Genomic DNA, 26,541 nt, shown 5'->3' with positions numbered 1-26,541 from the left:
TCGTGAAAAATTGCAACGCCAGGGTGCTGCGACATATGGGACCGAGGAAAAGAGCCGAGTGCTACTTGGTGAGCCATGGAATGTGGAACGGTTATGCGGGCCCCTGGCGCGGATACGTGTACTCTTGTAGAGTACCATACAGTAACAGACAGCTTTACTGTACGGACTTCTGTATTGTACAATATAGCTTACTACTAACGGTCGACAGGAAACTGGTTACGTAGTATATTTCGTACCTGGCTCTTATACGGAGGTAGTACCCTGAATCTTCGGATGGTTGCCTAGGCTGCGCGAGTGCGTAAGGTACCTTACGTATCGTATCTTGAGGGTAACACACCATGATTGTTAACCCCCATAATTACCAACCACCGAAGGTCAATTCCAGAAGCTCACTTTAAGAAAGATCCATCATTCACGTGATGTCGCGGCGCGTTTCGACACACTCTCCTTTGGGTAATTGGATTTGGGCAACTGCGCGTGAACTCGGTTCTATCAGCCAAACGAAAGCGTGTCTTCAACACCAACGGCTGGCCAACCTGTGTCGGTCAATTGTGCTCTCACGATGGCCCGGCGGTCATCTCGCCAGATGGTGCAGTCCAAGTCGGCAACGGAGTCGAAATCCCACATTCTAGAGAAAGGCGTTTCCGCCGCTGTTAACGGCATCAAGGCTGTCGTCAATGCATCCAAAGCCGAAGTAAACGAAAGGAAGAATCCAAAACGCAAAGCCACCCATACTGAACCGCACGTCGACGGCGAGGACCTCGACTCCATTGACCCGACCGAGGACAAGGAAAGAGAAGAAGAGGGAGACCAGCTTCAAGGGACAAAGAAGCCCGCGGCCAAGAGGAGGAAAACCGCCTCCAAAAAAGACGCCGAAAACAACATGCCACTAGCAGCCCGGACAGCCATCACCTCTCTCAAGAGGGCCATGTACATTGGGGCCCACGTTTCAGGCGCCGGGGGTGTACAGAACGCGATTCAGAACGCCTCAAATATCGGGGCAAATGCCTTCGCCCTATTTCTCAAATCGCAGCGCAAATGGGTAAGCCCGCCGCTCGCTGACGAATGCAAGACTCAGTTCCACGCCATGTTGAAGCAGCACAGCTACGACTCGCGCAAGCACATCCTCCCGCACGGGTCATACCTCGTCAATCTCGCCCAAGCCGACGCGGAGAAAGCTACCCAGGCCTACGACAGTTTCCTGGACGACCTGCAGCGGTGTGAAGCGTTGGGGATCACGCTTTACAACTTTCATCCGGGCTCCACGGGCGGCGCCAGCATGGAATCGGCCTGCGCGCGCATTGCAGCGCAGCTCAACAGGGCACACAAGGCCACCGAGTCGGTCGTGACTTTGCTCGAGAACATGTGCGGTAGCGGCAACGTGGTCGGCTCGCGCTTCGAGGACCTGCGAGACATCATCGCGCTCGTCGACGACAAGTCCCGCGTCGGGGTGTGCCTCGACACGTGCCACGCCTTTGCCGCGGGCTACGACCTCCGCTCGCCCGAGGCCTTCGCTGAGACCATGGCCGAGTTCGACAGGGTCGTCGGCACGGAATACCTGCGAGCTCTGCACCTCAACGACAGCAAGGCCCCGTTTGGCTCGCACCGAGACCTGCACGCCAACATCGGCACGGGCTTTCTCGGACTGCGTGCCTTCCACAATATCATGAATCACGAGGCCCTTCAGGGCCTGCCGATGGTTCTCGAGACGCCGATCGACGAGAAGGGCCCTGACGGCAAGACAGTCGAGAATAAGCAGATCTGGGCTGACGAGATCAAGCTTCTCGAAAGTCTCATAGGGATGGACGTTGAGAGCGACGGGTTCCGGGAGAAAGAGGAGGCGCTGCAAGCCAAGGGCGCTACCGAGAGGCAAAAGATCCAGGAGCAGGTGGATAAAAAGGCCGAAAAGGACGCAAAGAAGGAAGCCAAGGGCAAAAAGAAGAGCAAGAAAAAGAAGGACGAGGACACTTGTGACTCGTGCAGCGAGAACGACTGAGTGGAGAGTTTCTCTACTGTGTAAACTTCATAATGTGTATCATGTACGGAGTTAAGGGGGTATTATCCTTTGTGTACTAAGAAGACCAGAAATTGTAAGAATAGGCGAAAAGCCGGCGACAGCAGACAGACTGAGACCTCGAGTAGATCTCGCCACAACAAACAAGTAATAACGATACCCAGTCAGCCTCCAGCCCTGCATTGCCATAACACCATCCCCGGGATATCGTATAATCGGCAACAATCCCCAAACAACCGCATCCACAACCGAAACAAAGGCATGAATACAAAACATGATCACTTCCTCCCCCTCGCCCAAGCTTCCACCTTGCCCATCAACCCCCTTAGCCCAACCCCCCTCTCGCAGTTCCCCTCAAGCCACGCCTCCATCTTCTCCCTAACGGCCCGCATGCCCCTCAGAACGGGCATCTTCCCACCATCCTCAGCCTGAACATGCGCGCCCGGGTTGAGGAGCAGATCGAAGCACTCAGCCCAGATATCGGTCTGCCAGTACCTCTTGAGGCTCTCGCGGATCTTGTAGCGCCTGCCGGCCGCCCCGGGCAGGCCGCCGGCATCGCAACGCACCGTCTCAATGTACTTGCCAAACAGCAAGCAATGCAAGGTCCCCGCCAGGCCGTGGTAGTCAATCTGCCAGGTCCAGGGCCGGCCCTCGCGCATCTCGGCGCAGTCCTGCGCCGACGTCTTCCAGTCGGCCACAAACTGCGTGTGGGGCGCAAACGCCCGCATGTCAATCGCCCGCCCGAAATCGATGAGCGTGATCCCCCGCGCGGACCATCCGCCGCTGCCGGACCGGTGCCATTTGACCGAGAGTTGCTGCTGCTGCTGCTGCTCGTTATTGTTCATGTTCATGTCCAGGGGATCCGACAGCCGCAAAAGGCAGTTGTCGGCCTTGATGTCGCCGTGCAGCAGCTGCTTTGCGTGCAGCGCCTCGACGGTGCGCAGGAGCTCGATGGCGAGGAACATGGCCAGCTGCTCGTCCATGACGCCCGAGGCCTCGCCGCGGAAGAGGTTGACCACGTCGAGCAGGGTGCCGTGCGGGTGGTAGGGCAGGAAGAGGAAGCCTTCGTCTTGGTACAGGTGCATCTCGAGCGCAGGCGAGATGGAGGCCGCCGCACGGTGCTGCGGGCCGAGCCGCGAGTGCGCGAGCCGCATCATGTAGAATTCCCACGGCGTCGGGGGGTCCTCCATCTTGAGCGCCTCGCGTTCGCTGCGATGGTTGTGCGCGCTCGCGAAGGCGCCGCGGCCCATGAGCGCTACCGGCGCGTTCTCGTCGTTGCCCTCTTCTGACGAAGGGTGATGATTGTCTGGGTGTGAGCTTTCAACAAGATATACGGGCGCGAAAGCACCTGCGCCAAGCTCTTTTTTGATGGTGTACTTGGATTTCGTGTCTGGGAATTGGAGGACAACCCAAGGCGCAAGGTTCAGTGTCTTGTCAGTGCTGCTCCTGTTGCCCTTGGCAGTGGCCTTCGCAAACTTGCGGATCTCGGGCCCCTTCCCGGACTTCTCGTTTCGGTGGTCATAGAAGCCTTCGTATGAGCTCAGCGGAGGGTGTATTTTGGCAAGAATTTCGGCCCGAATGCCGTCGTCCACCGGATTGCACTGAGCATCCTTGATAATGGGACCCTTGGGTCCCAGCACCTTTGTAGCAAATGGTTTAGCTGTCGTGGTGGGCTTCGCTTTCGGAAGCAGTGGCTGAGGAACTGTATCCTTGGGCATCTCCTGTTCGACGACCTCTCTCACCGGACTGCTAAGTGGCCCAAGGTCAATGTTGTCCTCCTCCACCTCATCTTCCTCCTCGAGCGGAAGTACCCTGTCATGGCTCCTACAAGGCGTCTTGCCGTGCAGAGTAACGTCCAAAGAAGTTTCAGTTCTCTCCGTGATAGGGGTCATAAAGGGGAGACGGTTGTTAGCCGCCTCGACGGGATCCCGGTATGGCCGACGTGTAGGGACATAGTCTTCTGGAGGAATTGGCACGAAGATGGTCCTCGTCCTAGGAGGCTCATCCGGATCTTCGCCATCCTCATCCTCTTGATAATCCTGAGGGCCGGTCTTTTCCGAGGCGTCATCACCAGGCTCGTGGATATCAATCAGATCGGACACCCGAGTGTCGTTCCTCTCCGTAACGTCTCCACCAAAACCGGGGACGTGCTTTGACATTGAGAATTCCGACCACTCACTGGTAACGCTCCTCGCATCCAGAGCGTCGTCGTCGACACCAGCCTCGGTTTCATCTTTGTCGTCAGCTGCATCGCTTGCGGGAAAATTCTGTGTCGTCACGGTACTCTCGGCACCGCTGGTGTAGTCGTCAGATTCGTAACCTCGTTCATCGTCACTGGCGTCAATTCCCTCATTAGCTGGCTTGATTGGCGCATTGAATATGTCGTAGATGTCCTCAGTCGCTGCCTTGGTGTGGACCGTCATGGTAGGCTCAGCCATAGATCGCCTCTTCTTCTTCATCTTTGGGCCTGAAGGAGAGTCCAGCTTCGCTTTGACTGACACATTGTTAGAATCGCTCACGGATGCAAGGGGGGCTCACTGACTGATTTGTGTCGCATTAACCTCAATCACCTTCTTCTTTTTGGGCTTCGCCTCCCTTTCATAGATAGGGGCACCATTCTCATCGAGCCTGACAACGTCATGGTAGATTCCCAGCTTTGCAGAGAGTCCGTTGGCTAAAGCATTCACATCAGGAGCAGCATTTTCGTCTGCGAATGAGGGTGGCTCTTCTGGGATCTCATTCTCCCACTCGCGACCAAGCCATCCGCGGTTAGCAGCCCATATCTCCTCGAAGCTCAACTCGGTACCTGGCTCTTCGGGGGTCGGGTAAATGACCCGCAGGTCGACAAACACGCGCTCCCGTTTCCCGTTGCTCGGGTTTACCGTTACTTGAACTTTGGCATGGTGGATAGGAATGTGTGATTGAGAGAGCTGCTGAGACAATGACTGAAATACAAATACAACAGACCGCCATACATTAGTCCTATATCAATCAACATCTCGTTGTGCTGGGGAGGGACAGAGAGTACTGGGACATACCGGATCTCTGAACACAGCCAGCTTCGCTCCACTACTCTTTTTCCCTCCCGCTTTCAGTGTCTCTCCCGCCCACGGCTTAGGTTCCATGGCGTTCTCCTTCTTACGGTCGGCTAGAGACCCAATACTTTCCCACCCCTTAGATCCTGCGCCCCTAGACGACATTGCCGGCGCCGTCGCTCCCTGGTCGGCATCGGAGAAGATGGTGAGCTTGGACCGCGCAGGCTTTGACGACTGCGCACCGAGTCCGCTGGTTTGTCGCGGGGCCTGGGGGTCGCGCACTGCAGCGGCAGCAGCAAACGGATCAATCTTGGCTGCAAGGGCCGGGCGCGCCGCCGGCAGCGCTGGCGACGACGGTCCATCGGCCTGGCCTTGCTGCGCCCGCCGTTGCTCGAACTCGCCGAACTTGCGGAGCAAGCGTGCTGCGGGACGCGCCTCGCGCTCAATCCCCAGCTTGTAAACCTCTTCTGCCTGGGCCCAGCGGCCGGCGCCCTCCAGCCAAGCGGCGTACTCCTCGTAGAATAGCGCGAGCGTTTCGCCGATGGAATGCCGCGACAGGAATACAAACGTCTCGCGGGGTGCGTCTGAGAAGAAGTTTATGTAGTGCAGCCACATCTTCAGGTATCGTGGATCGTTCTTGTACTGCGCCGAGCTGACAAAGGTCTTGGTTGCGCGCTCAAGCAGCGTGTGCAGCTGGGACTGCGGTGTGGCCTGCGCCGAGGGATATGTGTCCAGTGTCCAGCGCACATAGCGATCGTAGATGTCAAGGGGGTCGTCCGATTCGGAAATGGCGGCAAGTTCGGCCTCGAATCTGGCGCGTGTCTCGTCATTGATGTCCTTATTGCCCAAGGGCGCCGGGGATGACCGTGCCTGGAGAGGCGACGGAGAGAACAACTCGGCAAGCTTCTTAGCAGACCGGCCGCTTGGGAGGGCCTGAATGTTTTCCTTGTGGCCCTCGATGATATCGAAGTCGATGAGGTTGCCTGACGCCATGACGCAAGCGGTTGTTTTTAGGAGGGACAAGAAAAGTAGTGAAAAGAGAGCCGCAAAATGCGGACAAGAGCGCCGTTGATGTTTATTTCAGACCGTCTCACCTACCTAATCTGATGAGCACTCGCAAGCGTAACATCAAAGCCTTCGTGGAAAAGAGAAGACGCGTAAGATGAACCGTCGTCGAGGCCAGGGATGCGCGATCACAATCAACACCCGACGCACCGCAATTGCGCTTGTCTGTTTCTATCCAAGTTTACCCAAATATTGTGCGGTCACTAGAGCAACCGGGGCGGCCAACTGTTGGACAACTGGCACGGCTGACAAGCGCAATAACCAGAGAGCGGACCATGCACCCAGGAGGTACAGTACGAAGGTACCTTGATGTTTATCCCCTAAACTGTGGAATTGACACATTTTTAGCGTTCCCACAGATACCCAGAGATACCGTGCGGGTTGTGTTCCAGCGCTGGAACCTTCTGCTCTCTCCAAGCCTCCGTGTACTGAGAGGTAGAGATCTACGCCAAGAGCGTCCGTTAAAGGCCCCGATTGGTCCAACCCTGTCACGCTAAAAATGTGTCATTTCACAGTTAAGGGGATCTGTACGTCTGGCCCAAGCCCAACACCCGACCTGGCATCAACATCAAGCTGCCTGCAGCGTACAAAGAATCGGCTTCCGCTTACGTTCCGTTCCCAGTAATGACTGAAACCAGTGTGTGTTCCCATTCTTCTTTATATAGCAAGGACCTGTATTGCATATTTGGTATTTCCATGTTTCTAAGAACTCATGCCACCTTTTCGTTCACCCGCCCAATGAACAACCCCAATCATCCGGCTACCAGATGGCCCTGAAAAACTGGTTTCTGCGTTCCGGTTTCCCGGACCACGTCTTTAAAACGCTCCCGCTTTACAATTCAACAGCCTTGCGGAAGTTCTCGCCCGCATAGATGGCGTTCTCACCAAGCTCCTCCTCAATGCGGAGGATCTGGTTGAGCTTGGCAAGGCGCTCGGATCTGCAGGGAGCGCCAGTCTTGATCTGGCCGGAGCGGATGCCGACAACCACATCCGAGATGGTGACATCCTCCGTCTCGCCGGAGCGGTGCGAAACCATGACGCCCCAGCCGTCGGCGTACGAGTCCTTGGCGGCCTGAATCGACTCGGTGAGAGTCCCAATCTGGTTGACCTTGAGCAGGAGCGCGTTGGCCGCCTTGAGCTCAATGGCCTTCTTGATGCGGAGAGGATTGGTGACCGTCAGGTCGTCGCCCACAAGCTGGATGTCCTGGGTCTTGTAGAAGTAGCTCCAGGCCTCCCAATCGTCCTCGGCGAAGGCATCCTCAATGCTGACGATCGGGTACTTCTTGCACAGCTCGCTGTACAGGCTGGCCAGCTCCTCGTACGTGAGCCACTTGCTCGGGTCGCTCTCGGGGTTCTTGAAGTCGAGATCGTACTTCTTGGCGTCCTCCTTGTAGAACTCGCTAGAGGCCACGTCCATGGCGATCTTGACCTGGCCGGTGTAGCCCGCCTGCTCAATGGCCTCGGTGATCAGGTCGAGGGCCTCCTGCGGGCTCTGGATATCCGGAGCGACACCGCCCTCATCACCGACATTGCCGGCCGACTGGCCGTACTTCTTCTTGGCCAGGGCCTTGAGCTTGTGGTATACCTCAGCACCCTGACGCATGGCCTCGGAGAATGAAGGAGCCGATGAAGGGACAATCATGAACTCCTGGAATGCCAGGCGACCACCAGCATGGGAACTACAGAGCATCGTCGTTAGCAGGCGCGGCAAGCGACATACCAACTCACTAATTCAGACTCACCCTCCGTTCAGGACGTTCATGAAAGGCACCGGGAGGACATAGGGCTTCTTGGTGCCAGCAAGGTCCGAGATGTGCGCATAGAGAGGGACGCCCTTCTCAGCAGCTCCTGCCTTGGCAATGGCCAAGCTCACACCGAGGATGGCGTTGGCGCCAAGCTTGGTCTTGTTGGGAGTGCCATCGAGGTCAATCAGGAACTTGTCGACCTTGGTCTGGTCCTTGACGTCGATGTTCTCCTTGATGATCGCGGGCCCGATCACCTCATTGACGTTTTGGACGGCCTTGAGGACGCCCTTGCCAAGCCACTTGGACTTGTCGCCGTCACGGAGCTCGCAAGCTTCATGCTGACCTGTTTTCTCGGCATCGTCAGATTATATGCTTGAGGGCAGGGAAGCTATCGGTATGACGAACCGGTGGAGGCACCCGAGGGAACAATGGCGCGGTGGAGGCCAGTCTCGGTCACAACGTCGACCTCGACGGTGGGGTTGCCGCGAGAGTCGTACACATAGCGGGCGTGGATCTTGGAGATGGTCATTGTGATCGGTTCTGCCGGTTGAATGTCAGTCGAAACCTCTGAAGCAGTTTGCGGTAAGAGCGGTCAAGAATGAGCTGGCACAGAACTTGAGCGGCTGGAAGGGCAGCACGATTTGGGGTGAGGGAGAGAAAGAAAAGCAGGACGTGATTTCAATTGAGGGATCAATCCAGCTTCGCAGACGAAATTCACTCAATTGTGATGCTGATCCGAGGAGTTTAAAGAATATCCCGCACGACTATCCGTTTGCCAGAAATCTCCATCCAAAGTCGTTCTGGCCAACTCAGGTAGGAAGGTTGGCAAGGAAGGCAGAGGGTAACAAGCGAGAAGCAAGGGAACGTTTCTGATGCGGACTTACCTGAGATTGGACGTGGCGGATGGGGTCGGGAAGTTTTCTTTCAATGTTGTGGTACGGAGAAGTTGAGTCGGAGGAGGAGAGATTGGGATGACTCCTTGGCTGAGGGAGAATCTTCCAGTTGAGCAAAGACGAGGTTGAGGGAGGGGCAGCTTGGGAGGGGCAGGATTTGCGTTCGGTGGGGTGACATGCCACGCAAGGTTCCGGGACACTGATCGTGTTAGGACCTGCAGGGCAATACCATGTCTCAGTTACGCCGTCGATCGGAGGAAGGAGCTTCTATCGGGTAGCATCTACATCTTGGCGACCCCTGCTCTTCTACCCAACCATTAATAGCCTGCAGCTTGCCAGTGGAAGTCCAAGACGGCCGATTTTTGTGAGACCGAAAGGACTCCGGGCGTTTGAATCCGTTCTCGGAGCTCACCGACAACATAGAAATCCGAACTGTTTCCTCCTGATTGGAACGTAGAATCACATTCGTCTATCCTGGGCAGGTACTCATATGTTTTTGACTTATTCAAAAGACAAAAACCCAACATCGATCAAGTTAGAGCTCTGCCTTGTTGGGGTTGCGTCGTTGAGGTCAGTTTCTGCCCCTCAGTCTGCTTTGTGTAGCTCAAGTTACCCCGCTGCGGAGTGTCATTGTGGATTGAAATAAGCTCAGTGCTGTTATTGTAAGTTACTGTAACCTTACCCCGAACATCGAGTATGATGGGGGACACCGCGCATTCTTTCAGTCCATCCCTATAAGTATTAGTTGCAACTCAGTTTCGCCCTAGGTAGGTATCGTGCCTTACGGGTCTCGGATCGTTCGAAAAGGTGACATCTACCGGTACCTATCTGTGTCAATGGTTCACCGCGCACTGAGATGCTGTAAACCACCTATCCCGTCCTAACTGGTTCCAGCCTCACCACGTTTCTGCCATTCCATCAACGACACGGTCGAGGCACTGCCACGACCAGGAACTCCGGACCGAGTAGCCTTTTCCCAAATCAAAGGGATTGAGCAGTCTAAATCTAAAGTGTGTGTCACTTCTCAAAACAACAATAGCAACCAGCCCTGCGATTTCTTTGTCCTGGCAGAGATTGTCCGGCACACAATCATCGAGGGCAAGAACCTGGAAGCGGCCCTCTGACCGCCTGCCAATAACGGTAAGTGGGATACCTAGACTTACACAGTAAGACAGGGATAGGTTTGGCCATCCTTGAACGGCTAGATTTTCACAGGTGGCTTGTGCGGTCGCTTGTTTGGTGCCAGCGGTTTCTGCCGGGCAGATCCGTCAACTTGGAATTCTGCATGAAGCCCATCTGACGGGTGCTGTACGTAAGTGTGAGTGTATGTACGATAGTTGGGCCCACTGTACAGTGGTACACATGAGATTGTTGTCCGGTCGTTCATAATTCTTACTTTCCTTCATCATGTTCCGCTCCTGCCTCGCTGTGAGGCCAGCCTGTCGTGGAGCTCAGAAACCTCTCACACGAGCAGGAGCAGCACTACATTTGCGCGCCCAAACGACGGCGCAGGATTTTGCATCACGGTATGCCGCACCCCAGGGCCTTAACAAAGACCGCGCGACCCGCTACCCGCTCCAGAGGATCAAAGGGGAGGAGACCAGGGGTCTGAGCGGATGCTGATGCTAATGCCGAATCACCCCGCAGTCACTCGATCAGGAGACGTTTCTCCTCTGCAATCGCGACAAGCTCGACTCAACATCGACCCATCACTCCCTCACGAACACTGCGCCTTACCAGCACGCCGGTCCGTTATTGCTCCTACCGAAGACACAACATGTGCAGAACGCAGGCAATGGCCGAAACGGGGGGTGGGGTTAACGTGCAGGGCCGGGAGCTGCTCCCCACCAATGTCATCCCCAAGCACTACCACGTTACGCTGGAACCGAACTTCAAGAAACTGAATTTCGACGGCACTGTTGTGATTGACCTCGACGTGACCGAGGACTCCAAGTCCATCGCGCTGCACACCCTCGAGCTCGATGTCCATTTCGCCAAGATCACCTCGGGCGGGCAGACCATCAGGTAGTTAGCTAATGTCTCTTTCTCCCTTTTGCTCGTGGCACATTCTCCCGATCAGTCAAGCTCACAGTGCCGCGGCTGCAGCTCCTCCCCTGCCCTCTCATATGATGAGAAGGCACAGGTCACCACTCTCGAATTTGACAATGCTCTCACCAAGGGGAGCAAGGCACAACTCGAGATCAAGTTCACTGGCCAGCTCAACGATAAGATGGCCGGCTTCTATCGGTCAACTTATAAGAACCCCGACGGTAGTGAAGGTATCATGGCGGTTACCCAGATGGAGCCGACCGATGCGCGCCGCGCCTTTCCCTGCTTCGATGAGCCCGCCCTGAAGGCCGAGTTCACAGTCACTCTTGTTGCCGACAAGAACTTGACTTGCCTGAGCAACATGGACGTTGCGGGCGAGACCGAGGTCCTGTCTGAGCAGACTGGCAGCACCAAGAAGGCCGTCACCTTCAACAAGTCCCCGCTCATGTCCACCTACCTGGTGGCTTTCGTCGTCGGGGAGCTCAACTACATTGAGACCAATGACTTCCGTGTGCCTGTCCGCGTCTACGCGCCACCGGGCCAAAACATTGAGCATGGCCGCTTCTCCCTGAACCTGGCTGCCAAGACACTGGCATTCTACGAAAAGGTATTTGGCATCGAGTTTCCTCTTCCGAAAATGGATCAGATTGCGATTCCCGATTTCGCTCAAGGTGCCATGGAGAACTGGGGTCTCGTTACGTACCGTGTCGTCGATCTGTTGCTGGATGAAAATGTCAGCGGCGCAGCGACCAAGGAGCGCGTCGCCGAAGTCGTGCAGCACGAGCTGGCCCACCAGTGGTTTGGTAACCTCGTCACCATGGACTGGTGGGATGGTCTATGGCTCAATGAGGGATTCGCTACGTGGGCTTCGTGGTATTCGTGCAACATCTTTTATCCTGAATGGAAGGTGTGGGAGTCGTATGTCGTTGATAACCTTCAACGTGCCCTAGCCCTGGACTCTCTCCGAAGCAGCCATCCGATTGAGGTTCCTGTGAAGCGGGCAGACGAGATCAACCAGATATTTGACGCCATCTCATACTCAAAGGGCTCCTGCGTCCTCCGCATGATTTCGACCTACCTCGGAGAAGAGACATTCCTTGAAGGTGTCAGGAAGTACCTCAAGAAGCATGCCTACGGAAACACCCAAACCGGGGATCTGTGGGCATCTCTTGCGGAAGCCAGCGGCAAGAAGGTGGATGAGGTCATGCAAGTGTGGACCAAGCACATTGGTTTCCCGGTAGTTACCGTGACGGAGAAGGAAGACAATACGATCCATCTCAAGCAGAATCGGTTTCTGCGCACTGGTGACACAAAGCCTGAGGAGGATCAAGTTCTATACCCCGTTTTCCTCGGCCTCCGCACCAAGGACGGCATTGACGAGACGCAGACGCTGGACAAGCGTGAAGGGGAATTCAAGGTGCCGAGTACCGAGTTTTTCAAGCTGAATGCAAACCACACGGGCCTGTACCGCACTGCCTATTCTCCAGAGCGGCTGAAAAAGCTGGGCGATGCGGCCACGCAAGGCCTACTTAGCGTTGAGGATCGGGCCGGCATGATTGCCGACGCGGGCGCCCTTGCTACCTCTGGCTACCAGAGCACATCTGGAGTCTTGAGCCTTCTCAAGGGATTTGGCTCGGAAACCGAGTTCGTTGTCTGGAATGAGATTATTGCCCGCGTTGCGGCGGTGCAGAGCGCCTGGATATTCGAGGAGAAATCCATCCGCGACGGTTTGGAGGATTTCTTGCGGGATCTTGTTAGCGCCAAGGCGCACCAGCTGGGCTGGCAGTTCTCAGACAAGGATGGCCACATTGAGCAGCAATTCAAGGCCATGATGTTTGGGAGTGCCGGTCTGAGTGGAGACAAGACCATCATCGACGCCGCCAAGGAGATGTTCAAAAAGTACATGGCAGGGGACAGGTCGGCAATCCATCCCAATATCAGGGGCAGCGTCTTCAGCATGGCTCTAAAGTATGGTGGCAAGGAGGAGGTATGCATTTTTCCCCCTTCCTGCCGGTGGTTATTTCAGTGCTGACCCAGGCACACAGTACGAGAAAGTACTGAACTTTTACCGTACCTCGACCAACAGTGATGAACGCAACACGGCCCTGCGCTGCTTGGGTCGGGCCAAAGACCCAGAACTCATCAAGCAGACTCTGGGCCTGCTCTTTAGCGGCGAGGTCAAGGACCAGGACATTTACATGCCGGCCACGGGCTTGCGCAGCCACCCTGAGGGTATCGAGGCCTTGTTCACGTGGATGACGGAGAACTGGGGAGAGCTCGTCAAAAAGCTGCCGCCGGCGCTGTCAATGCTGGGGAGTATGGTCACCATCTTCACGTCAAGCTACACCAAGAAAGAGCAGCTCGCTAGAGTCGAGAAGTTCTTCGAGGGCAAGAGCACCAATGGGTTTGACCAATCGCTGGCGCAGAGCCTGGACGCCATTCGCTCCAAGATCACATGGGTTGAGCGTGATCGGGAGGATGTGGCCACTTGGCTGAAGAAGAACGGATATAGTTCGTAAGCCGAGAGCGGACGACGAGGGGCAAGACATCTAACAGCATTGTGAGGATCTCCAGCATCAACGGAATTGAGTGGCCAGAGAGCATACCACCTATAGGTAGACACGGCAGGCCGGGGAGTACAGAATCCTTGAAAGTACAGTAGCTGGTGTCGCAGCATCCGCGATGTCAAATCAACGCGGCAGACGCTCAATTATAGAGCTGTATGTACTAGGTACAGTACTAGTACTTGGCTACGACGAACAACTGAATGTGAGACGACCTTCGCTATGGGATTTTGTAGCCGTTTTGACAACATTTTGGAGTGATGTGTCGAACTTGAATTTGAACATTTTGTCTCCTGTCCGACTCAATGAATTCTCTTGCTATATTCTCGAAGCTGGTGGAGTGGACCTTCCTCTCAAAGTTCAGGCAACTCTTCCAAGCACTGGCACCGCTGTGCAGCTTTCTCCGCACTGTTCTTGTCTGCAGCCTTACACACCCAAACCCAAAGCTGCATTCACAACTTCTCACCCCTTTTTCCAGCAATCAGTCCCACCGATCAAGATGGCAAAGGACAAAAAGGCCAAAAGCGAGTCCAAAAAGGCCAAGCTGGCTGAGAAGAAGCAGAAGCAGGAGAAAAAGGCCGAGAAGAAGGCGAAAGTAAAGGCATCCAAGATGGAAGGCAGCGACGTCGAGGATGTGGATCTGGATGCCGTGCTCGAGGAATATAAGAAGCAGCAGGAGCAGTTCCTCAAGATTACCGAGACTGTTGCCGATGGGCCGCCCCGGGCCAGGTCGGCGGCCACGTTCCTGGCGAACCCGTCCAACAGCAACCAGCTGCTGCTCTTTGGCGGCGAGTACTTCAACGGCTCACTGGCTACCTTCTTTAACGACCTAATGATCTACTACATCGACCGCGATGAGTGGCGCTGCGTGACCTCTCCCAACGCCCCGCTCCCGCGCAGCGGGCATGCCTGGACACGGGGGGGCAACCAGGCCAACGCCGTCTACCTCTTTGGCGGCGAGTTCAGCTCGCCCAAGCAGGGCACCTTCTACCACTACAACGACTTCTGGAAGCTGGACCCCACCACGCGAGAATGGACCCGCCTCGAGCCCAAGGGCAAGACCCCGCCGGCCCGGAGCGGCCACCGCATGACCTACTTCAAGAACTACATCATCCTCTTTGGCGGCTTCCAGGACACGGCCAACCAGACAAAGTACCTGGCCGATCTGTGGATATACGACACGACCAACTTTGTCTGGCACAGCCCCGTCCTGCCGCCCGCGCAGCTCAAGCCCGACGCCCGCTCTTCTTTTACCCTCCTCCCGCACGAGCAAGGCGCCGTTCTGTACGGCGGCTACTCGCGCGTCAAGACCACCGCCCCGACGAACAAGAACTCCTCTCGCCCGCAAGCCGCATCGGGTGGAGGCGGGGGAGGACAAAGGAACGTGCTGCGCCCGCTGATCCACACGGACTGCTTCTTCCTGCGCATCACGCCGCCGCCGGCCGACGCGCCCTCCGGCACGCCGCCCACGGTGCGCTGGGAGCGCCGCAAGAAGCCTGCCAACGCGCCCAATCCGCCCCGCGCGGGCGCCACCATGGCGTTTCACAAGGGCCGCGGCATCCTGTTTGGCGGGGTCCATGATGTGCAGGAGAGCGAGGAAGGGATTGAGAGCGAGTTCTTCAACACGCTGTTCGCGTGGAATGTCGAGAGGAATCGCTTCTTCCCGCTGGTGCTGAGGAAGCCTAGGGCTGGGAAGGCCGGGGGTGGGAAAGGGGGGGAGAGGGGTCCTGTGGGTGGCCGCAGGGCGAGGGCGCAGGCGAATGAAGAGGAGTTGTTGAGGCAGTTGGCTGCTTTGCGGGCGGGTGTTTCGGTGGATGAGGTGGATGGTATGGAGGTGGATGCGGATTCGGGGGTCAATAATAAGGGGGAGGAGAAGGAGGACAACGGCGGCAAGGTGGTCAGGGACATGCCCGTGAGCATGGAGCTTCCGCATCCGAGGTTCAATGCCCTCCTGGCGGTGCAGGACGATGTGTTGTACATCTATGGCGGCACGTTTGAGAAGGGCGATCGCGAGTTTACGTTTGACGACATGTACGCGATTGACCTGGGCAAGCTGGATGGGTGCAAGGAGGTGTTTAGCCGGCCGGTGGAGGACTGGATTGTGAGTGTTTTCTCCCCTGTTGGGCGGAGCGGTATGAGCCTGGCTGACGAGAACTACAGGCATCTGACGATGAGGATGAAGACGAAGAGGAAGACGAGGAGGACTACGAGGACGATGAGTACGACGAGGAAGGCGATGTGGAGATGGCAGATGACGAGTCCAAGGAGCAGCCATTTACACCGAGCAAGAGGAGGAAGAAGCAGCAGGGAGCTGATGAAGTCTCTAATGTTGATACTGCTGACACTGCGATATCACCTGCTCCGGCAAAGGAGGAGGAGGAAACCGAGTCTGCTGCAGCACCGGTCGACGACGGGTTACCGCACCCGAGGGTGAGCTTTTCCATTGTTCCTACCCTTAACTTACCTCCTTGTGTGGTGCTGACAAATCGACAACAGCCATTCGAATCCCGCCGCGATTTCTTCCAGCGCACGTCCAACGAGTGGCAGGAGATCCTCATGACCAGGCTCCGGTGGAAGGGCATCCAGCCCGAGTCGCTTACCGTCAAGGAGATCAAGGCCAAGGCGTTTGAGCTCAGCGAGGAGAAGTGGTGGGACTGCCGCGAGGAGATTACGGCGCTCGAGGACGAGCAGGAGGCGGCGGGCATCGGGGAGGTGGTTTCGCTTGCCGACAGGGGCGAGTCCGGGCACGGCGCCGGTGCTGGTGTTGGTAGTGGAGCTCGGAGGAGGTAGATGCGTTTGCTGTCTGATACCTATGTTCATACAGTACCTGCAAGCTCTGACCGGACTATGCCTAAAAAATATCATGGAATATCACTCCGTACGTGCCATGAAATGGTTCAGTGGTGCCTACGGTCGCTCTCTCTACCTTCTCCTCAGTGTCGCTTAGCTTGGTTTGACCACAGGCGTGGTTGACTAAAACTTGGTTTGCCTAGGCGTTTTGAAATTTGCTCTCTGTTTGATTGACTTGATTGAGTTGATGGACTTGACTGACTTGATTGCCTCGATTGCCTTGATTGTCTTCGTTCTCCTTGTCCAAGACTGCAGGTCCTTGTTATCAACTTATCATTCCGCTAGCAATTTTAAGAGTGCCACGTGACCTGGCGTTGAGCGAATCGCGTTCCATCCCAGTCGCGTGATGTCGTCTAGGTCCCTCCTTCACTTTCAGTTCTCCCATCAGAAAGCCATCAATGTTAATCTTCAGTTTGCTCAGGTCTGAGCTGTAAACGAGATACCAACACTATTCTCACCAAACAGTCATGCCACTGGGATTTGAGCGACTCAACGCCAAACGTTCGCAGCCGAATGACCGCATCGTCTTCATCAAGCCGCTCAAAGGCCCGGACGAGGAGATAGCACGAGATTTCCTGGAGAGAATTGCAGCGCAATGTCGTAAGTCTTGCAACGCTGCTTGTGGGAAATTCTCGGGAGATGTTGACCATGTAACCCGTTCGATGCAGTGCCAATCATGCGGGAACATCATCTCACGGTCATGTCGCTCGAGGAATACGAGCCGAATGCCGAGTTTGTCGGCCGGAATTTCAACGCTGGCGAGGTCATCCAGCTGGTGCTCAAAGCGCGCGGCTCGGGCCACTGGCTACCCTTCAACTATGTGCAGATGGTCATGATGCATGAGTTTGTGCATCCTCACTAGCAGATCGTCCCGTGCTTTTAGCTAACACGATGGTGAGGCTGGCCCATTGCAAGCAAATGAATCACTCTCGGGCGTTTTGGGCGGTACGGAATCAATACGCAGAGCAAATGAGGCAGCTGTGGGCCAAAGGCTTCACTGGCGAGAGTCTCTGGGGGCGTGGCGCTCTCCTCGCTACCGGTGAATTCGAAAAGAATACAATCACAGCCGGCGAAGTGCTGCCAGAACATCTTTGCGGCGGGACATACCGATCCCGAGGCAGAAAACGGAAGGCCAAGAAAACGCTCACCTACAAGGAACAGAAAGAGCGCCGGATCCTCAAGAAGTTTGGAGCAAACGGCGTCACGCTGGGCGAAGATGCCGAGGTAAAGAGGAAACTGGAAAAGGGCCGCAAGGTGGCAGCCAAACCACGAGTAGCGTCAAGCGCGCGAGGCCGGGAGCTAAGGGCGGCCGCCGCCTTGGCTCGATTCGAACAGCAGAAAAAGGAGGAGACTGTTGAAGAGGATGAGGGATCCGAAACCGAGAGCGGGGATGACTATGAGGAGGACACCAAATCCGAACCGGATGCCGTCGACCTGGACGGGAAGAAGCTTCTGGACTCCAAAGGCAGGGGGATGGTCAGAGTTTGCGAAGACGAGGACCTCGAGGATCAAGACGCTCAGCAGGAGCTACGCGAGCTACAGAGTTTTGGGTCACACAAGCCCTCTGCTAAGCCGCCAGGCCAGATTTTCGAGTTCAATCGCAGCAAAGCGCCTAGTACACCGAACAGCACGGCAAACAAGCAAGAAAAGCTCTCCGACGGCAAGACGGCGAATCCGAAGCCACCGATATCAAATGGTCCGCCTCCTCCGCGGACCAGCTCTGAGGTCCCGCAATCCTGCCCTGTATGTTCGGTTGTTAATGAGCCGCCTGCGGCTACTTGCGCCATGTGCGCCAACGTCCTTGACCCGGACAAAATACCCGACGCATGGGTGTGCAGGAGCACGGCATGTCAAGACAGCGGCTATCGAAATGCTGGAGACTGTGGCATTTGTGGTATATGCGGACAACGGAGGTAACACCAGGTCGCGTTGTGGGATTCCGGTTCCGCAACTTCGGGCAGATTCTGTGGTCAATTCGGTGATCCTGATATCGTTAGAGTATGTGTATGCCACACGGCGATGAATATGCCCGGGACTTGTGAGGAAGACGGGGCTGTTACTCCGTATTTCTCATTGATAACCCAAGATCTTGTTGGGTGAATGGGTGAACAGTTTGCTCGCTAAAGCATCGGCTATAGTGTCCTCGACGATCGACGTTCGGTTTTGATATTTGAATGTTCCCACAGCGAGGAACCACTGGCTCTGGAGCTTCTGCAGCATTTTGGTCTCCACCTCCTCGCTGTGAGGGTGCCCTCGGAGGATACACGCCCGCTCTTGTGAAACGCACAACCAACCATTGACGAAGAGCTGCCTGTCCCCAAGGCTTTCCCTTGTTTCTGTGACCAACCACCTTACCAAAAGCCCCTCGAGCGGTTTTGCTGCAACCAGGACAGCAAACCATGGCATTTGCAAGGGCCTTGTACACCTCCTCCAGGGTTTGTTTTCGAACAGCCCGGGGTGTTCAGCCAGGGTGCCGCCAGGGCTGTAGCTGGGCTTCGCACGGGCCAAGCCAGCTACAGCCCCTTCTAGCAATTTCCATAGGAAGTGACTCTCTCATGTCATTCTGCTTAGCAGACCACTTCCTACCCCAGTCGGGCATGACCCGCTACAGTAAACTGCTAAGCTCACGGCCTTTGGCCCCTGAATAACTGTAGGATCTAGGTGCCTTGGCTTGCGCACCACCCTGGCTGAACACCCTGAGCTGTTCGAAAACAAACCCTGGAGGAGGTGTACATGTTTTACATGAATTGGCCAATCACAGTTGGCCATCGTCTCCCCTGAATCGTGTTTCACCTTTCCCAGGTTCCCCTTTCGTCAGCACCGAGGCGCCCCCACCTCACCGAAGCGGCGTCGTACGGTCGTAGTCGTCTGCGGGGGATTGATCAACATGAGGAGCGTTGACTGACACCCCCAGCCAGCCCACAGCATGCGGTTCTGCGATTCTGCAAATCCGGCTGCTGATGCACCCTTGTCCCAAAGTGATTCGTAAGTCAACCTGTTTTGCTGAGGAGGCAGAATGGAGCATATCCCGGGCGACGATCCGGTTATCGTTAGTGCACTGACGTTGCCTGCCGATCGACGCGTGCTTGGCAAGGATCCAGGGGGAAGGAAAGGGCGAGCCGTTGTCAACATGTACAGAAACGTGTGACTCCAGTGTTTCTTCTCGACTTTGGTTTTTTCTTCTCTTTATAACACTGCTGGTTGAGTCCCCAGACAGAACATCAACACCGTTTCCTCACGGTGACCAGATGCTGGCATCACTGTTCCCTTCCTTTCTCCACGATCTGTGATCGACTCCTTTAGCATCAAAACCTCGTTTCTCAACGGTCCAGGGACTTGAGGTCCCGTTTTAACCCATTCTCTTCGTTCCACTGTTGTATTTTCATCTCAACAGTCAACCGTTAACTATCCAAACCTTCAAAATGATGACTCGGCTACTCCTCCTCCTCCTCACCCTCATCCCGTCGTTCTGTCTGGCCGCCCCGCGCTGGTACGAGAAGTACACCAGCTTCCCCCGAGTGATTGTTCCACAATCCTACTACGAGGTGCTCAACATGCTGGCGCAAAACCCCTTGAACCCGCACGCCGTATCCGATGTCCTTTGTCTCGACCCTTCAACGTAAATCCATCCCACCCCTCAACATGCCCAATGTCGAAAGTAGTATTAACACCAACAAATCATAAGACACATCATCTCGCACGACGAATCCGCCGCGTCCCTGACAATATGCGGCGGCATTGCGGGAGCGTCGGTAACGAGGTGTCGCGGTGCGCCGACCGAGACGTTTGGCCAGTCCGGCACGGCGCGGTTCACCCTGCGGGCCATGGAACCCGGGGCCACCATCAACATAACCAAGGAGCAGTGGGTCCAGTGCGTGCGCGCCGCCAGGGATTCGTGTCCGACGGGGAGCATGTCCGGGACGTGTCGCGGCGGGGCGAGCAGGGGGAACGTGGGTTTTACGTTAATGGGTGTATGAACTTGAACCTACCATGACGGGAAGGTTCGGGTGGAAGGATGGCTGGAGTAGAGGGAACGATGTGCGTGGTTGGACTGGCTCAGTTGCCGACACTGATGGTCCGGGGGGTTGTAGTGCTGGCACGGGTGGAGACGCCGAGCGGTTTCCAGGAGATGGCCGGCCGGAAGAGAACACACGGCCTAAGAGGAGAACACAGCGCCAGGTCAGCGGGACTCGGGAAAGTCTAACCTAGATGTTAGATACAACGACAGGACAAAGGTAGCGCCGTTAGAAAGATTGCCTGCATGGCAACGGGAACACGTATCCCATGGAAACAGCATACTTCTCGCCAAAAGAAAAGGGTATCAACCTGATGTTCCCCCAACAACAAGCGTCCCTTGTATATCCCACACTTCCCTCGTCCCAACCCATTTCCGCAATCCACATCCATAAATACACCCCCTAAACCAACCGCTCACCCACCAAATCTCCCCACACACTCCTCACCATGCAGCGTAAGGCAGTCCAACGCACAACAGCGCGTGCCGCAGCGCATGCACTTGACCCTGCCCCAGTAGCCGCACACGGCGCAGAACGTTCTGGGCGGGTACCGGGCCTCCTCGCCGCCGCCGTCTCCCCATTTGGCGCGCGCCTCGAGGTAGCTCAGCGGCGGCGCCGTCATGAGCGCCCGCAGCTCGTCGTCGGTTGGGAACGGCGGCACGTACGACACGAGCAGCGGGTCGTTGTCGCCCGTGTGCGGGCGCGGCGGGGGTTTCTGGTACGGCGGAAGGATGAGGGATTCGCGCGGGTAGGTTTGCGGTTGCGGTTGCGGTTGCGGGGCTGTCGCTGGGGGTGTTGTTGTTGTTGTTGTCGTCGAGGTATTGGTGCCGGTGGCCGGGGGTGCGTCGGGCATTTCTACGTCGGCGGCGGTGGCTCCATCGTTCTGTACGGGCGGCTGTGCAGGCGGGGCCGGTGAGTCCTGTGTGCTTGGGGAAGGGTCAGGTTTGGGAGGCTGCTGCTTCGCTGGCCGCTTCCGCTCCTTCTCCTGCTCCTGCTTCTCCTTTGCCGCTGCCCTTTTCGCGGCTGCTGCTGAGCGCTTGCTCCCGCCGGCTGCCGAGGGGGACTGGGTCGGTGCGGGAGAGGCGCTCTTCGCGGTAGCCGTTGTGGGGGTGGATGGCTTCGCCAGCGCAGCGTTCATGGCGGCTGCTGCGGCGGGGTTAGTCTCGGCCAGCGCGAGCATGGCCTGATAGTCATCGAGGTGGTTGGCGAATGTCTTTTGCGACTGCAGGATCTTGCGCACGTTTGACGTGTGCTTGTTCTGGGCTGGACAATGCATGGTGAGCTTCCACGTATGGTTGCTGCTGAATTGAAGCGCGCGTACCTCTGCCGCTGCCCCCTGGCTTCGGAGGAATCGGGATGCTTAAATCCCTGGGATTATCGCGATCAAGGGCTTCGAGCTCTTTTCGAATTCTCGTCTCCTCGCGCGCTGAGAGATCAGACAGACTGAGGGCGGGCTGATTTCGTGCGGCCCGCTTCCGGTTTGTGGGCTGCAGCGCGGCGGGCAACGTTGGCCCTGTGTCCGGCACATAGGCCCATCCCGGCGTGCTCTTCGTTGTAGTGCTGGCGATCTCGATGACACCAAAGTTGTTCATGGTGTTGTTAAGTAGATTCAGTTGGGTGGGGGTTGAAGCGTGGTTGATTCGCAATTTTACACTAACTAACCGAAGGACCGGCCTAGCATAGCCCCGCGGCCCGCCTAAGGAGACGTTGCGGGGATGGTTTTATAGCGCCTCGATGACGCAGGTCCGTTCCTCTAGGAAGATGTCCATGGGCGACCAATCTGTAAAGTGTCCCTAGTATTAAACGACGCAGCAATCCATAACATCGGCGCACAGGATGCACCTTCCCTAGTAAATAGCATTGACACAGGCCAGACATTGCTGTACGTATATGTAGTGGAAAAGAAGCGGTCTCTTGGTGAATATGTAATATGTGCTCAAAAGGAAACGGCTCAACAACGCCCGACGGGGATATTACACACCTGAAAACAGCCAGCCCCTTTTTGCAAGCAAATGCAGACACAAATGACCAGTTAGCGCCGTATGTATTAATCCTCCCATTCTCACGCCATTTCCCATAGTTGCAGTGCCGTCTCAAAAGTCATAACTCATTTCTTCTTCCTCTCCAACGCCTCCATCTTCTCTTCTAGTGTGCCGACGTAGTTGCTCAACCGATCTACCGCGTTTTGCAGAGCCTAGCATCACAACCGGTCAGCCCTCTCGTCCCCAAAGCGACTGCAGTCTGTGCAAGTGAGTAAATAGCTTCCCCAAGCCCGACGAAAGCAAAAGCATACTGCTGAGTCGGGCTGGGCGAGGCCAAAGGGGGTATGGAATAATTACGCTGAGAACGCCACTAGTCTATCCCTGTCTTGTTTGTATTTTTATCTTCCCCCAAAATCAAGACATCAAAAGGAAACACTCAGCGCTGGCCGGTCGTGTAGGCAGGTGGGTGAGAGAAATGTCTAGGCAGGCAAAAAGAAGGAGCGAATCGCATGATGCGCTCAAATGCAAACACGCACGTAAATGTCCTCAGTCAGCAGCTCGTTCGAGGCCTTGTACTCCTGGATGGCGTAGTAATAGACGGCGCCGCCGGCGAGGGTGCTGCCGAAGAAGAAGCCAAAGAGCCTGTGTGATGATGTCCAGTTAGTATTTTATTCCCGCGCGCATCATGGAAAAAGGCAAGCGAAAGAACGACGACTTACCCTCCCCTCAGCGCACCAACAGGTCGTCTTGCCGGAAGGGGTGGCGCCGCGCCCGCGGCTACCGCATCCAGACGGGCCGCCGACGTGGTGAAAGCGCGCGCCGTGGTGCGTGCAGGGGCAAGAGCGCGAGCCGCCCCGTACGATAGTATTCTCGAGGCCATTGGTTCCAATGCGCTAGGCTGTGACTTTGCTGCTGACTGCTGGGTCGGGAGGAGGACTTGGAGATTGGAAGGGAGAAGGGAAAGAACAAGTAAGAGTTCTAAAATTTTTGTATGTAAATGAATAGGGGCCAGCAGTAATACGACCCAAGGCTGAGGTCGGGTCAGCAGCGGTGGGAGCGGGTTGGAAGTGGAAGCATGCAATGCGCGGGAGTGAGTTCGATCTTGGCTCGTCCCTGACCCTAACACAGACAAGGGTTGACTACGGTAAATCTGGCCCCATGGGAATTGAACCAATCAAGGCGGAGTCCCCACATCGAGCGTTTCGAGCGGACAGTCGTGGCAGAATTCAAGGACCCTTTGCGGTCTCCGGCCAGGCAGGCGGGACACGACGAGGAGCGACTCGGGTACAGAGAGAAATCCTTCAATTGACTCCGTCATTCATTAGACCGATGCACAAAGGTATTTTAGTTACTCCCAATCCCAGAGATGTCGGAATCTCAGTCCCGTGCCCGTGGTCCCTAATGAAATAAAAACCCAAAAGCAATCTAAGATACAAGAAAAATGCCCTTCCCTCCCTTAGAGCTCATCATGGTCAGTCTCCTTGGCAGCCTCGGTGGTGGTCGATGAGGCGGACGCGGTAGCGGACTCGGTAGCAGACTCGCTAGAGCTGCTCGACTCCTCGGCCTCCTGGGACACGGAAGCCTTGTACTTGCCGTTCTCGGCAACGAACTTGACCAGGTCCTCAACAGTGCGCGAGCCAGAGTACGTGACGGGCTTGTCCTTGGCGCCGGCAGGGTACAGCTTGATGGTGGGAAAGCCCTGGATCTCATCGGGGACGTCGTTGGCAGTAGCGTCAACCTTGGCAATGACAACCTTGTCTTTGAACTCGCTCTTGGCATACAGCGCACCAAGCTCCTCGTACTTGGGAGCAAGGGCCTTGCAGTGACCGCACCACGGGGCGTAGAACTCAATCAGGACATCCTTGGTGTCGTCCAGGACAATGTCGTTGTAGCTCTTGGCAACGACAACGGTGACGGGGCCTTCCTGCTTCTCCGGGATGGGCTCAGACTTGATGCTGGGCTCAATCTTGCCGGCGACGAAGTCCTCAACGTAGGCCTTGATGGCCTCGTAGGTGATCTCCTTGTCCTGGTCAAAGGGGAACTTCTGGTTCTTCTCAACTTCCTGGATGGCAAAGGCGGGGAACTTGTCCGTCTTGAGGTTCAGGTTGCCGGCGTGGGCACCATAGGCCTTGGCATCAATGGTGCCGAAGTTGATAACGCCGCGGTGAGCCTCGGCGACGGGCTTGAGCTTGTCGCTCAGCTCCTTGCGCTCCTCGGCGGTCTCGGCGAAGATGTAGGCAAGAGGGATACCGGCGGCCATGTAGTCAGAGTAGGTCTCAGGGCCAACCTCGCCGATGAGAGGGGTGGCAGCCGTCTTGGCGAACTTCTCAATCGCCTCGGCGCCGAACTTCTCGCTGAAGACAGCCTTGCCCTCGTCAAAGTCCTTGTAAAGAACGACGGCAGGCGCCTTGACGCCCTCGGCCTCGGCAAGGGCGGCATCGGTGCTCGCACCGAATGGGTATTGGTCGCGGAGCTTCTCAGCTACCTTGGTGAAGACCTCGGTCGATGCCTTGTCAGAGGCATCGACGTATGCTACGAGGACAACCTTGTCTGCCTTCTTGAACTCCTCCAGGGTATCCTTCGTGACGTCCGACACGGCAGGCAGGGACTGCTTGATCATGTAGGAAGTGATGCTGCGGGCTCGTTAGCATCACGGTCTGAACTGCTGACTGGCATGCAAACTTACGCAGCAGCCTTGCGCTGGCCTTTGTAGGGGGACACATTGTCCAGGCCGCGGAAGACCTTGAGAGTGGGGTAGCCCTCCACGCCATGTTGTTGGCAGAGGTCTGTCTCTTCTGTGCAGTCTACCTTGGCAAGCTTGATGTTCTTCTCCTTCAGTGATGTCGCCGCCTCCTCGTACTCAGGGGCGAGGGCCTTGCAGTGGCCGCACCAGGGTGCGAAGACTGGCAACGGAATTCCGTCAGTATGCAGGCGTTGGTTGACAATTCGAAGCATCAAGTACTTACACTCAGCAAGAACAAGGTCGTTGGACTTGACGAAGTCGTCGAAAGTGTCCTTCTTCAACTGAACGACGTCGGACGCCGTGGCCACGGCTGCTGCGGCGAGCAAGCCGAGCGCGAACTTCTGGACCGCGTGCATTTTGGATTCCCTGATTCCTTCTGAAGAACGAGTGAGCTCAACGCCAATCTGAGGAAGAGAGTGCGGATAGAATTCTATGCACGAGACGAGATCTGTCCAGGGAGAGAGGGCGGGCGTGGGGAGGGGGGCATGGGGAGGGAAGGTTCTGCAACGGTGGCACAAGAGGCACCTACTCTGGGCTATTCAAAGGCAGAAAAGGACAGGGACAAGGAATTGGAAGACCGAAAGAATTGAATTCCAAGCAATACCCAGCAGGTATGCAGACAGGTCCCTTTATCGAAAGTGAAGTTGGGAGGTTTAACGAGAAGATCCCAAGAATCGATAGGGATGAAGGTTTACTTGTATAAAGGAGGCGCCAGCGGTAAAGCAGAATTGGATCCTTCAGCCGCGAGAGAACAGGTGTCTTTTCCGCAGCTCAGCTTCCTAAGCCGGTCTTGGCCACCAACCACGCTCACTGAAGGGGGTAGAGGTGGGGTAAGCAGTGCTAGAAGCCCGGTTCGTTTTCAGGCCGATCTCCCTCGTACGAAGTTCCAGCACGCACGTTAGGGATTTCTCAGTACAGATTGGGTCCAGACATGGACACGATTATTCATGCTCGTTTCTGGGCTAGTCGGATGTCCTCTCCATTGTGGCAAGATCCACAGGCCGTGGCAAGTTTTCCCCTTAGATTCCAGATCGCTTTACCAACATCTCGTAGTGTGATTTGTCTCGAGAGGTTCATTTGTACTCCGTAATCTACAACGCGATTACGGATACATCTCTATGTATCACGCGTATTGTACAGTCCCTCCCTTGTTTGGTTAGCGCCTGACTTCAACACCAGGGTCAGCCCTAAGATTTCAATCTGAACAGCAAAACGGCCAATTTTCTTACAGAGAAAATGCCCTGAAGAAAATAGTCTCCTTGAATAATGCTAGATACTCTTTTTTCTTGCATTGAGTCAACCGTTCTGGCTGCTGAGAAGCATTTTCTCTAGTTTCTGGACAGGACCCCTGTCAGAGTCTTGCGCTAACAAACAAACAAGGGTTGAACTGTACAGTGGTACTGTACGTTACGCCAAGATTTTAGCTAACCCCACTCTGAACCCTGCGTCCACCTCTCCCCGCAATTCGGGTCTGCGATTCTGTATCCAACGGCTTGCTGCCCTTACCTCCGCCAAAGCTTCAATTCGAACATAGGAATTGTTACCATGCTTAAGTTCTGAACCAACTGACCATATGTATAGTGTA

At 55.9% G+C, this 26,541-nt stretch overlaps 10 protein-coding genes across 10 annotated transcripts; 4 read left to right on the top strand and 6 right to left on the bottom strand.

Annotated features, from left to right (window-relative positions):
• Positions 1 to 260: 260 nt before the first annotated feature.
• Positions 261 to 2,191, top strand: N656DRAFT_779915 (AP endonuclease). The gene has a single exon (XM_064815273.1). The coding sequence runs from the start codon at positions 563 to 565 to the stop codon at positions 1,994 to 1,996; it is 1,434 nt and encodes a 477-aa protein (XP_064669378.1). The 5' UTR covers positions 261 to 562; the 3' UTR covers positions 1,997 to 2,191.
• A 101-nt stretch (positions 2,192 to 2,292) lies between these two features.
• On the bottom strand, positions 2,293 to 6,258 carry N656DRAFT_754381 (uncharacterized protein; the record flags this gene model as incomplete). The annotated part of the gene is made up of 3 exons (XM_064813077.1): positions 5,053 to 6,258; positions 4,557 to 4,959; positions 2,293 to 4,508 (listed from the first exon to the last, which is right to left on the bottom strand). The coding sequence occupies exons 1-3, from the start codon at positions 6,040 to 6,042 to the stop codon at positions 2,293 to 2,295; spliced, it is 3,609 nt and encodes a 1,202-aa protein (XP_064669377.1). The 5' UTR covers positions 6,043 to 6,258.
• Positions 6,259 to 6,946: 688 nt separating this feature from the next.
• Positions 6,947 to 8,388, bottom strand: N656DRAFT_710643 (enolase; the record flags this gene model as incomplete). The annotated part of the gene is made up of 3 exons (XM_064811692.1): positions 6,947 to 7,793; positions 7,857 to 8,202; positions 8,265 to 8,388. 3 exons carry the CDS (start codon positions 8,386 to 8,388, stop codon positions 6,947 to 6,949), a joined length of 1,317 nt encoding a protein of 438 aa, XP_064669376.1.
• A 1,771-nt stretch (positions 8,389 to 10,159) lies between these two features.
• On the top strand, positions 10,160 to 13,320 carry N656DRAFT_789986 (uncharacterized protein; the record flags this gene model as incomplete). The annotated part of the gene is made up of 4 exons (XM_064816827.1): positions 10,160 to 10,278; positions 10,400 to 10,777; positions 10,859 to 12,788; positions 12,847 to 13,320. 4 exons carry the CDS (start codon positions 10,160 to 10,162, stop codon positions 13,318 to 13,320), a joined length of 2,901 nt encoding a protein of 966 aa, XP_064669375.1.
• A 468-nt stretch (positions 13,321 to 13,788) lies between these two features.
• Positions 13,789 to 18,625, top strand: N656DRAFT_837349 (WLM-domain-containing protein). Its single transcript, XM_064818826.1, has 6 exons — positions 13,789 to 15,466; positions 15,526 to 15,795; positions 15,862 to 16,151; positions 16,655 to 16,815; positions 16,884 to 17,058; positions 17,115 to 18,625. Exons 1-6 carry the CDS (start codon positions 13,865 to 13,867, stop codon positions 18,130 to 18,132), a joined length of 3,516 nt encoding a protein of 1,171 aa, XP_064669374.1. The 5' UTR covers positions 13,789 to 13,864; the 3' UTR covers positions 18,133 to 18,625.
• On the bottom strand, positions 18,203 to 18,794 carry N656DRAFT_123246 (uncharacterized protein). The gene has a single exon (XM_064808559.1). It carries the CDS (start codon positions 18,614 to 18,616, stop codon positions 18,272 to 18,274), a length of 345 nt encoding a protein of 114 aa, XP_064669373.1. The 5' UTR covers positions 18,617 to 18,794; the 3' UTR covers positions 18,203 to 18,271.
• Positions 18,795 to 19,369: 575 nt separating this feature from the next.
• N656DRAFT_123203 (uncharacterized protein) lies at positions 19,370 to 20,419 on the top strand. Its single transcript, XM_064808558.1, has 2 exons — positions 19,370 to 19,834; positions 19,901 to 20,419. Exons 1-2 carry the CDS (start codon positions 19,638 to 19,640, stop codon positions 20,190 to 20,192), a joined length of 489 nt encoding a protein of 162 aa, XP_064669372.1. The 5' UTR covers positions 19,370 to 19,637; the 3' UTR covers positions 20,193 to 20,419.
• N656DRAFT_123080 (uncharacterized protein) lies at positions 20,388 to 21,852 on the bottom strand. Its single transcript, XM_064808557.1, has 2 exons — positions 21,553 to 21,852; positions 20,388 to 21,494 (listed from the first exon to the last, which is right to left on the bottom strand). Exons 1-2 carry the CDS (start codon positions 21,821 to 21,823, stop codon positions 20,647 to 20,649), a joined length of 1,119 nt encoding a protein of 372 aa, XP_064669371.1. The 5' UTR covers positions 21,824 to 21,852; the 3' UTR covers positions 20,388 to 20,646.
• A 486-nt stretch (positions 21,853 to 22,338) lies between these two features.
• On the bottom strand, positions 22,339 to 23,093 carry N656DRAFT_676471 (uncharacterized protein; the record flags this gene model as incomplete). The annotated part of the gene is made up of 3 exons (XM_064810492.1): positions 22,339 to 22,425; positions 22,750 to 22,855; positions 22,933 to 23,093. The coding sequence occupies 3 exons, from the start codon at positions 23,091 to 23,093 to the stop codon at positions 22,339 to 22,341; spliced, it is 354 nt and encodes a 117-aa protein (XP_064669370.1).
• A 528-nt stretch (positions 23,094 to 23,621) lies between these two features.
• N656DRAFT_779907 (protein disulfide isomerase) lies at positions 23,622 to 25,588 on the bottom strand. Its single transcript, XM_064815272.1, has 3 exons — positions 25,180 to 25,588; positions 24,900 to 25,116; positions 23,622 to 24,846 (listed from the first exon to the last, which is right to left on the bottom strand). Exons 1-3 carry the CDS (start codon positions 25,310 to 25,312, stop codon positions 23,670 to 23,672), a joined length of 1,527 nt encoding a protein of 508 aa, XP_064669369.1. The 5' UTR covers positions 25,313 to 25,588; the 3' UTR covers positions 23,622 to 23,669.
• Between the last annotated feature and the right edge of the window lie 953 nt (positions 25,589 to 26,541).

This window comes from Canariomyces notabilis (genome assembly GCF_033297395.1).
Source record: "Canariomyces notabilis strain CBS 508.74 unplaced genomic scaffold N656scaffold_13, whole genome shotgun sequence".
In the NCBI taxonomy this organism is placed as follows: domain Eukaryota; kingdom Fungi; phylum Ascomycota; class Sordariomycetes; order Sordariales; family Chaetomiaceae; genus Canariomyces; species Canariomyces notabilis.
The sequence above is the reverse complement of the archived record's forward strand: the minus strand, read 5'-3'. Positions and strand labels throughout refer to the sequence as shown.